This window comes from Lolium perenne, chromosome 4 (genome assembly GCF_019359855.2).
Source record: "Lolium perenne isolate Kyuss_39 chromosome 4, Kyuss_2.0, whole genome shotgun sequence".
Lineage (NCBI taxonomy): Eukaryota > Viridiplantae > Streptophyta > Magnoliopsida > Poales > Poaceae > Lolium > Lolium perenne.
The window spans coordinates 286429308-286440377 of record NC_067247.2 but is presented as its reverse complement, the minus strand read 5'-3'; the positions used below and the strand labels follow the sequence as shown (position 1 = coordinate 286440377).

Here is an 11070-nt window from a genome sequence, read left to right as displayed (position 1 = left end):
TGTTCGTGAAAGTTCTTTTATCGCAGTTAGTTGTTAACTGAATTGCTTGAGGACAAGCAATAAGCTAAGCTTGGGGGGAGTTGATACGTCCAAAACGTATCTACTTTCCCCTACACTTTTGCTATTGTTTTGCCTCTAATTTGTGTATTTTGGATACAACTAACACAAATTAACGCTGTTTTCAGCAGAATTTCCCTGGTGTCTTATTTTTGTGCAGAAAATCAACTTTCAGGAAAATCCCCGGAAATAATTGCAATGGGCCTATTTTCACAGAAGACTTACGGAGCCAGAAGACGAGACGGAGGGGGCCACGAGGTGCGCACACCACATGGCGGCGCGGTGGGCCCCTGGGCCGCACCGCCCTATGGTGGCGCCGCCTCGGCCAGCCCCCGACGCTCCCCTCTGGACTACTTAAAGCCCTTGACCTAAAAACGCACGGGCTTCGATCAATTTTCCAGAAGACATCCAGAACTCCGCCGCCGTCGCGAAACCCAATCTCGGGATCAGAAACTCCGTTCTGGCACCCTGCCGGGACGGGGAATTGGAGGAGATCATCGCCATCATCGCCACCGACGCCTCTCCATCAACCATCTATGCTTCCCCCATCCATGTGTGAGTAAATCCCTCGCTGTAGGCTGAAGGGGATGGTAGGGATTTGATGAGATTGTTCATGTAATAGCCATAAGATTGTTAGGGCATGGTGCCTAGTATCCGTTGTTGGTACTTTTATGATATTGTTGCAACTTGTTATGCTTAATACTTGTCACTAGGGCCCGAGTGACATGATTTCAGATCCGAACATGTTATTGATTCATGATGATATTCATTGTTTTATGATCTTACCTGCAAGTTGTATACACATATTGTTGTCCGGAACCCGAGGCCCCAAAGTGACAGAAATTGGGACAACCGGAGGGGAAGGCTGTGATATGAGGATCACATGTGTTCACGGAGTGTTAATGCTTTGCTCCGGAACTCTATTAAAAGGAGTACCTTAATTACCAGTAGTTTCCCTAGAGGCCCGGCTGCCACCGACTGGTAGGACAAATGATGTTGTGCAAGTTTCTCATTGCGAGCACGTACGACTATATATGGAACACATGCCTATGGTTATTTAGTACTTGGATACTATTTCATTATTATCTGCAAATGCCTAGTCTTGATTATTACATGAGTTATCTTATCCATGCAACGCCCGTTCATCCATCCTTATGCCTACAGTATTTTAATCCTGTTGTTTACTATAATCACAACTGTTGTCTTTATTACACTGCTGCTTATATTTCACTACTGCTACTCCTATAAAACTGTTACTACTGATAAACTATTGCGAGCAATTCTGTTTCCAGGTGCAGCTGAATTGACAACTCCGCTGTTAAGGCTTACAAATATTCTTTGACTCCCCTTGTGTCGAATCAATAAATTGGGTTTTACTTTCCTCGAAGACTGTTGCGATCCCCTATACTTGTGGGTCATCACGCCTCTTTGTCATCCTCTGGACTCCGTCTTCGTTACGGAAAAATAAGTTCTTCGACTTTTGTTTCATCCAATTCTGAAAATATTTCCTGTATAACTTTTATGAAATACAAAACAGCTAAAAAACAGGAAACTGGCACTGTGGCATCTTGTTAATAGGTTAGTCCCGGAAAATGTATAAAAGTGCAACGAAGTGTAAATAAAACATATATAAATTGGTGTAAAACAAGAATGGGGCATCAAAAATTATAGATACGTTTGCAACGTATCAGACCATTGTCGTCGCCGCAACCACCCCTTGCCGCGACGGTCCATTGCCGCCGGTAGGAACCCACTCTACCGCCACATACAATCTGCCGCAAACCCTCACCACCTCATCGACCCTTCCCACCGTCGTCGTTCACCGCTCTCGCCACCACTGCTACCTCCATCCCCATCGCGCCCCCAGCTTGCACGGGAGATGTTCGGCTATTTACCAAGGTGGTGGATGATACGTCTTCAACGTATCGATAATTTCTTATGTTCCATGCCACTTTATTGATGATACCTACATGTTTTATGCATACTTTATGTCATATTTATGCATTTTCCGGTACTAACCTATTAACAAGATGCCGAAGAGCCAGTTGCTGTTTTCTGCTGTTTTTGGTTACAGAAATCCTAGTAAGGAAATATTCTCGGAATTGGACGAAATCAACGCCTAGGGGCCTATTTTCACACGAAGCTTCCAGAAGACTGAAGGAGTCACGAAGTGGGGCCGCGGGGCGCTGCCACAGTAGGGCGGCGCGGCCTACAGGGGGCCCGCGCGGCCCTGCTGTGTGGGGCCCCCGTGACGCCTCTTGACCTGCCCTTCCGCCTACTTAAAGCCTTCGTCGCGAAACTCCCAGTACCGAGAGCCACGATACGGAAAACCTTCCAGAGACGCCGCCGCCAATCCCATCTCGGGGGATTCAGGAGATCGCCTCCGGCACCCTGCCGGAGAGGGGAATCATCTCCCGGAGGACTCTTCACCGCCATGGTCGCCTCCGGAGTGATGAGTGAGTAGTTCACCCCTGGACTATGGGTCCATAGCAGTAGCTAGATGGTCGTCTTCTCCTAATTGTGCTTCATTGTTGGATCTTGTGAGCTGCCTAACATGATCAAGATCATCTATCTGTAATGCTACATGTTGTGTTTGTTGGGATCCGATGAATAGAGAATACTATGCTATGTTGATTATCAATCTATTACCTATGTGTTGTTTATGATCTTGCATGCTCTCCGTTATTAGTAGAGGCTCTGGCCAAGTTTTTGCTAGTAACTCCAAGAGGGAGTATTTATGCTCGATAGTGGGTTCATGCATCGATTAAATCTGGGACAGTGACAGAAAGTTCTAAGGTTGTGGATGTGCTGTTGCCACTAGGGATAAAACATCGATGCTATGTCTAAGGATGTAGTTGTTGATTACATTACGCACTATACTTAATGCAATTGTCTGTTGTTGGCAACTTAATACTGGAGGGGGTTCGGATGATAACCTGAAGGTGGACTTTTTAGGCATAGATGCATGCTGGATAGCGGTCTATGTACTTTGTCGTAATGCCCAATTAAATCTCACAATACTCATCATATCGTGTATGTGCATGGTCATGCCCTCTTTATTTGTCAATTGCCCAACTGTAATTTGTTCACCCAACATGCTATTTATCTTATGGGAGAGACACCTCTAGTGAACTGTGGACCCCGGTCCATTCTTTTAATCGAATAAAATCAACTGCAATACTTGTTCTACTATTTTCTGCAAACAATCATCATCCACACTATACATCTAATCCTTTGTTACAGCAAGCCGGTGAGATTGACGACCTCACTGTCACGTTGGGGCAAAGTAATTTGGTTGTGTTGTGCAGGTTCCACGTTGGCGCCGGAATCCCTGGTGTTGCGCCGCACTACACTCCGCCACCATCAACCTTCAACGTGCTTCTTGGCTCCTACTGGTTCGATAAACCTTGGTTTCTTACTGAGGGAAAACTTGCCGCTGTATGCATCACACTTTCCTCTTGGGGTTCCCAACGGACACGTGATGTACGCGTATCAATCTCTTTTTCTGGCGCCGTTGCCGGGGAGATCAAGACACGCTGCAAGGAGAGTCTCCACCTCCAATCTCTTTACTTTGTTTTTGTCTTGCTTTACTTTTATTTACTACTTTGTTTGCTGCATTATATCAAAACACAAAAAATTAGTTGCTAGTTTTACTTTATTTGCTATCTTGTTTGCCATATTAAAAACACAAAAAAATTAGTTACTTGCATTTATTTTATCTAGTTTGCTTTATTTACAATTGCTAAAATGAGTAATCCTGAAGTTGAAGTTCGTTCGTTTAAGCAACAAGGGGGAGAATGTTTAAAAGATGCTTGGTATAGAATTAGTGATGCCCATAATAGGTGCACTAAGAAACACTCCACCACTATCCTACTCAGGAATTTATATGTTGGTATCTCTAGCTGGAATAGGTATGTTCTTGATTGTCTTGCGGGAGGTAACTTCCTAGGTACTCCTGCCTTAGAAGCTAGTTGCATTATTGAGAGTCTATTTGGAACACCACCTGTTAATGAAGTGAAAATTGAAACCTCTCTTGAAGACGTCATGAAAAAGTTGGAAACCATAGAGCAAAACCTTCCAAGTATTGAGACTAATTTGGGAGCATTACTTGATAGCACTGATAAACTTGATAAATCTCTAGGTGGAATTAATGAGAGAATTGCCATCTTAGAAGCTTGTGCTATTCATGATAATTAAACCCAAAGGATTAGTGAACTTGAAGAGGCTATGGGAACATTGGGTTCAACCTTTTCATCTATAAAGTTTAGAGAGAAAGCTTATGTGGGTAAGGAGCAAAAGTTCATGTATGTCTCTAAGGTGCCTAAACCAAAAAAACTATTATAGGCCTAAAATTGATAAAGCTCTTAAAACCACTATAGATAAGGGAGCATCTAAGATACCTAATGGGACAAATTGTGAAAATTATGATGTTGATGCTTCGTCTCTTGATAATACTTGATGCACACTTTCTGCGCCTAGCTGAAAGGCGTTAAAGAAAAGCGCTTATGGGAGACAACCCATAATTTTACTACTGCACTTTTATTTTATATTTGAGTCTTGGAAGTTGTTACTACTGTAGAAACCTCTCCTTATCTTAGTTTTGTTGCATTGTTGTGCCAAGTAAAGTCTTTGATAGTAAGGTTCACACTAGATTTGGATTACTGCGCAGAAACAGATTTCTTGCTGTCACGAATCTGGGCCTAATTCTCTGTAGGTAACTCAGAAAATTATGCCAATTTACGTGAGTGATCCTCAGATATTTACGCAACTTTCATTCAATTTGAGAATTTTCATTTGAGCAATTATGGTGCCTCAATAAAATTCGTCTTTACGGACTGTTCTGTTTTGACAGATTCTGCCTTTTATTTCGCATTGCCTGTTTTGCAATGCTTGATGGATTTTTCGATTCCATTAACTTTCAGTAGCTTTGTGCAATGTCCAGAAGTGTTAAGAATGATTATGTCACCTCTGAACATGTGAATTTTGATTATGCACTAACCCTCTAATGAGTTGTTTTGAGTTTGGTGTGGAGGAAGTTTTCAAGGATCAAGAGAGGAGGATGATAAAATATGATCAAGGAGAGTGAAAGCTCTAAGCTTGGGGATGCCCCGGTGGTTCACCCCTGCATATTTCAAGAAGACTCAAGCGTCTAAGCTTGGGGATGCCCAAGACATCCCCTCTTCATCGACAACATTATCAGGTTCCTCTAGTGAAACTATATTTTTATGTCATCACATCTTATGTACTTTGCTTGGAGCGTCAGTTTGTTTTTGTTTTTGTTTTGTTTGAATAAAATGGATCCTAGCATTCATTGTGTGGGAGAGAGACACGCTCCGCTGTTGCATATGGACAAATATGTCCTTAGGCTTTACTCATAATATTCATGGCGAAGGTTGAATCTTCTTCGTTAATTTGTTATATGGTTGGAAACGGGAGATGCTACATGTGGTAATTGGTAGAATGTCTTGAATAATGTGATACTTGGCAATTGTTGTGCTCATGTTTAAGCTCTTGCATCATATACTTTGCACCCATTAATGAAGAAATACATAGAGCTAGCTAAAATTTGGTTTGCATAATTGGTCTCTCTAAGGTCTAGATAATTTCTAGTAAGGGTCGAACAACAAGGAAGACGGTGTAGAGTCTTATAATGTTTACAATATGTTTTTTATGTGAGTTTTGCTGTACCGCTTCATACTTGTGTTTGTTTCAAATAGCCTTGCTAGCCTAAACTTTGTATCGAGAGGGAATACTTCTCATGCATCCAAAATCCTTGAGCCAACCACTATGCCATTTGTGTCCACCATACCTACCTACTACATGGTATTTCTCCGCCATTCCAAAGTAAATTGCTTGAGTGCTACCTTTAAATTTCTATCCTTTACCTTTGCAATATATAGCTCATGGGACAAATAGCCTAAAAACTATTGTGGTATTGAATATGTACTTATGCATTTTATTTCTTATAAGTTGCTTGTTGTGCGATAACCATGTTCCTGGGGACGCCATCAACTACTCTTTGTTGAATATCATGTGAGTTGCTATGCATGTCCGTCTTGTCTGAAGTAAGGGCGATTTACCATGAGTTGAGTGGTTTGAGCATGCATACTGTTAGAGAAGAACATTGGGCCGCTAACTAAAGCCATGATCCATGGTGGAAGTTTCAGTTTTGGACAAATATCCTCAATCTCATATGAGAAAATTAATTGTTGTTGAATGCTTATGCATTAAAGAGGAGTCCATTATCTATTGTCTATGTTGTCCCGGTATGGATGTCTAAGTTGAGAATAATCAAAAGCGAGAAATCCAATGCGAGCTTTCTCCTTAGACCTTTGTACAAAGTGACATAGAGGTACCCCTTTGTGACACTTGGTTAAAACATATGTATTGCGGTGATAATCCAGGTAATCCGAGCTAATTAGGACAAGGTGCGGGCACTATTAGTATACTATGCATGAGGCTTGCAACTTGTAGGATATAATTTACATGATGCATATGCTTTATTACTACCGTTGACAAAATTGTTTCTTGTTTTCAAAATCAAAGCTCTAGCACAAATATAGCAATCGATGCTTCCCTCTGAGAAGGGCCTTTCTTCTACTTTTATGTTGAGTCAGTTCACCTATTTCTCTCCATCTCAAGAAGCAAACACTTGTGTGAACTGTGCATTGATTCCCATACAGTAGAGGTGTCAAAAAAAACTGTGCATTGATTCCTACATACTTGCATATTGCACTTATTATATTACTTTATGTTGACAATATCCATGAGATATACATGTTACAAGTTGAAAGCAACCGCTGAAACTTAATCTTCCTTTGTGTTGCTTCAATGCCTTTACTTTGAAATTATTGCTTTATGAGTTAACTCTTATGCAAGACTTATTGATGCTTGTCTTGAAAGTACTATTCATGAAAAGTCTTTGCTATATGATTCATTTGTTTACTCATGTCATTTACATTGCTTGGATCTCTGCATTCATTACATGTGCTTACAATAGTATGATCAAGATTATGATGGCATGTCACTCCAGAAATTATCTTTGTTATCGTTTACCTACTCGGGACGAGCAGGAACTAAGCTTGGGGATGCTAATACGTCTCCAACGTATCGATAATTTCTTATGTTCCATGCCACTTTATTGATGATACCTACATGTTTTATGCATACTTTATGTCATATTTATGCATTTTCCGGCACTAACCTATTAACAAGATGCCGAAGAGCGATTCTTTGTTTCTGCTGTTTTTGGTTTCGAAATCCTAGTAAGGAAATATTCTCGGAATTGGACGAAATCAATGCCCGGGGGCCTATTTTCACACGAAGCTTCCGAGAAGACCGAAGGAGTCACGAAGTGGGGCCACGGGCGCCGCCACGGTGAGGGCAGCGCGGCCTACGGGGGCCGCGCGGCCCTGCTGTGTGGGGCCCCCGTGGACGCCTCTTGACCTGCCCTTCCTCCCTACTTAAAGCCTTCGTCGCGAAACCCCCGGTTGAGAGCCACGATACGGAAAACCTTCCAGAGACGCCGCCGCCAATCCCATCTCGGGGGATTCAGGAGATCGCCTCCGGCACCCTGCCGGAGAGGGGAATCATCTCCCGGAGGACTCTTCACCGCCATGGTCGCCTCCGGAGTGATGAGTGAGTAGTTCACCCCTGGACTATGGGTCCATAGCAGTAGCTAGATGGTCGTCTTCTCCTAATTGTGCTTCATTGTTGGATCTTGTGAGCTGCCTAACATGATCAAGATCATCTATCTGTAATGCTACATGTTGTGTTTGTTGGGATCCGATGAATAGAGAATACTATGCTATGTTGATTATCAATCTATTACCTATGTGTTGTTTATGATCTTGCATGCTCTCCGTTATTAGTAGAGGCTCTGGCCAAGTTTTTGCTAGTAACTCCAAGAGGGAGTATTTATGCTCGATAGTGGGTTCATGCCTCCATTAAATCTGGGAGAGTGACAGAAAGTTCTAAGGTTGTGGATGTGCTGTTGCCACTAGGGATAAAACATCGATGCTATGTCTAAGGATGTAGTTGTTGATTATATTACGCACCGTACTTAATGCAATTGTCTGTTGTTTGCAACTTAATACTGGAGGGGGTTCGGATGATAACCTGAAGGTGGACTTTTTAGGCATAGATGCATGCTGTATAGCGGTCTATGTACTTTGTCGTAATGCCCAATTAAATCTCACAATACTCATCATATCATGTATGTGCATGGTCATGCCCTCTTTATTTGTCAATTGCCCAACTGTAATTTGTTCACCCAACATGCTATTTATCTTATGGGAGAGACACCTCTAGTGAACTGTGGACCCCGGTCCATTCTTTTAATCGAATACAATCAACTGCAATACTTGTTCTATTGTTTTCTGCAAACAATCATCATCCACACTATACATCTAATCCTTTGTTACAGCAAGCCGGTGAGATTGACAACCTCACTGTTATGTTGGGGCAAAGTAATTTGGTTGTGTTGTGCAGGTTCCACGTTGGCGCCGAAATCCCTGGTGTTGCGCTGCACTACACTCCGCCGCCATCAACCTTCAACGTGCTTCTTGGCTCCTACTGGTTCGATAAATCTTGGTTTCTTACTGAGGGAAAACTTACCGCTGTACGCATCACACCTTCCTCTTGGGGTTCCCAACGGACACGTGATGTACGCGTATCAGTGGACTCGGACGACGAGGACGTCATGGCCGCACTCATGGACGAGGAGCCCACTGTCGCGGCTGCTACCAAAGACGCACTGGAGACGATGAGCATCTGACGATCCTCGTCTCCCTCTTGGACATGATCGCCGAGGAGGAGAAGCCGGTCATTGGTGGCTCCACGCCGGGGCGCCGCAAGAGCATGCCAAGGCAGAGGATGGAAGGCTACTGCATGCTCTACGCTGACTACTCCACCGACGATCCATTGCACGACGTTATCGTATTCCGCCGTCGTTTCCGGATGAGTAGGAAACTCTTCTTGAAGATAGTCGAGAATTTGAGGGAGATCGAGTACTTCAAATTGAAGAGAGACGTCGTCGGCGAGCTTGGTTTCTCGACAATTCAGAAATGCACAATGGATCTTCGGATGCTTGCCTATGGAATTGCAGGTTATACATAGGATGACTATATGCGCATGGTAGAGTCCACAGTGGCTCTTCGGATGCTTGTCGATGTGTTCCAGAAGGTTGTCAAAGGCAATGCCCCTCCGGTACAGTTTGAGATCAATGGCCACCAGTATGACAAGGACTACTATCTTGCAGATAGCATCTATCCAAGATGGTCAATATTTGTGAAGACGATCTCGAACCCTTTACCCGGAGGAAAGAAAGCTTGGTTTGCTCAAATGCAGGAGGCTGCGAGAAAGGATGTGGAGATGGTATTTGGTGTGCTGCAGGCTCGCTTTGCCATTGTCTGATACCATGCTCTTACATGGTCCGAAGAGCAGATGTGGGAGGTTATGATATGTTTTGTCATACTACACAACATGATTGTCAAGAGTGAGAGGAAATTTCCAGTTTTTGACACTGAAGCATATGAACGGATAGATCCTCTTGCAGATGTTGATCACAATGTGCCTCCCGCATTTGCTGCTTTTCTCGCCAGGCGTCAAGAAGTTCGAGACTCCAACACTCATCACCAACTGCAAGATGATCTGGTGGAGCATTTGTGGATTCTCAAAGGTGGCATCTAGTTTGTTTATTTGTTTGTCATTGTGATTTAAACTTTTAAATTTGTGTGGTTTGATGATCTTAAATTATTTGTGTGCTATGTTGAATTTGTTGAATTATGTCTAACATTTATTTAAGTTATAATAAATTATCACAGTTTATTTGTTGTTTAAATTTAAAATATATATATGAAATTGTATTGGGGTCGGCCGTTGTAATGGTGCACGGTTAGGCATCGGCATGTCCCAATTTTTAGTTTGCCCCGACCGTATGGGAAGGCGAGTGGAGATGCTCTAAAGTGAACGGACAATTGAGAATTTTATGAAGGTCCGGAATAAGTGCCTCCGATCCACGTAAGTATTAGTAAAAACACTCGAATGTACAGTACCGATTCCACCCTTTGCACAATGTCATGCAGTATACTTCGTACCCCGTGGGAGTGACTGCAGCGAGCAAATACAAGGCTGCCTTTGTAGAGTGCGTGGAACGTACATTTACACGGCGTGCAGTGTACAGTGCACGTATCCTTCCCCGTGCGTACGCATTATACAAAAATGACCATAAATAATTGGCAATGTAGTAAACTTCGAGGGCGCGCTAGCTTATGATCGTAAAAATGAATTGTCCCCATCACGGGAAGGGCGGCAGCTGGGCCGGCAAGCGATGCAGGAGCGCGTAGAGGGATGAAAGGCGGACTTAAATACGCCCTGCGCTACGCGCGCGTATTTATACGCCCATCACGACGTGTCACGCGGTGCTGCGGTCCAGGTCACCGCTGAGCTGTCGGGCCCGCCACCCGGCTGGGTCCACCACGCCAGCGAGAGGCTTTCTTGCCCTCCAGGCCCTGCTGCTGGCTCTCCTGTGGCCTCACGGAGAAGTTGCACTGATCTACCCAACAATACATGGGGTGGTTTTCGATCTTAATCTTGGCGCTCGAGGCCCTGGACGGATGAAACGGGGGGTTTGATCCGTGCGCTGCTACAGCGATACAGATACGCACAGTGAGATCGAGGAGCACGGCCCCGGCCGGGCAACCCCGATTGAATCAGCGTACTGTTAAGCCATGCGATGGCGCTTAATTGGTGTCTCCCCATGCCAACAATGCTGCTTGATTACGATGAGGCAGTCACCAAAGCAATGCAAAGCTGATGAGTACGTCCTCTCATGGAACCACCAACACACAAGAGATCCAGACGCGCGCGGGGACTTGTCAAAAGACTAGCTAGGCACAACCACCGGCATTACAGCCTCTGTCGTCTCCGTAAAACACTTTGATCGGAGACTCTTCGGTCTTGCATGCGATGCAATGCACGATGTGTACGTAGTAGCTAGGTACTCCTACGTGA

General features: G+C 43.9%; 1 protein-coding gene across 1 annotated transcript; it reads left to right on the top strand.

The window, feature by feature from the left end:
• Window positions 1-8856: 8856 nt before the first annotated feature.
• Window positions 8857-9747, top strand: LOC139830178 (uncharacterized). Its single transcript, XM_071818176.1, has 3 exons — window positions 8857-9103; window positions 9197-9432; window positions 9553-9747. The coding sequence occupies exons 1-3, from the start codon at window positions 8857-8859 to the stop codon at window positions 9745-9747; spliced, it is 678 nt and encodes a 225-aa protein (XP_071674277.1).
• Window positions 9748-11070: the final 1323 nt, after the last annotated feature.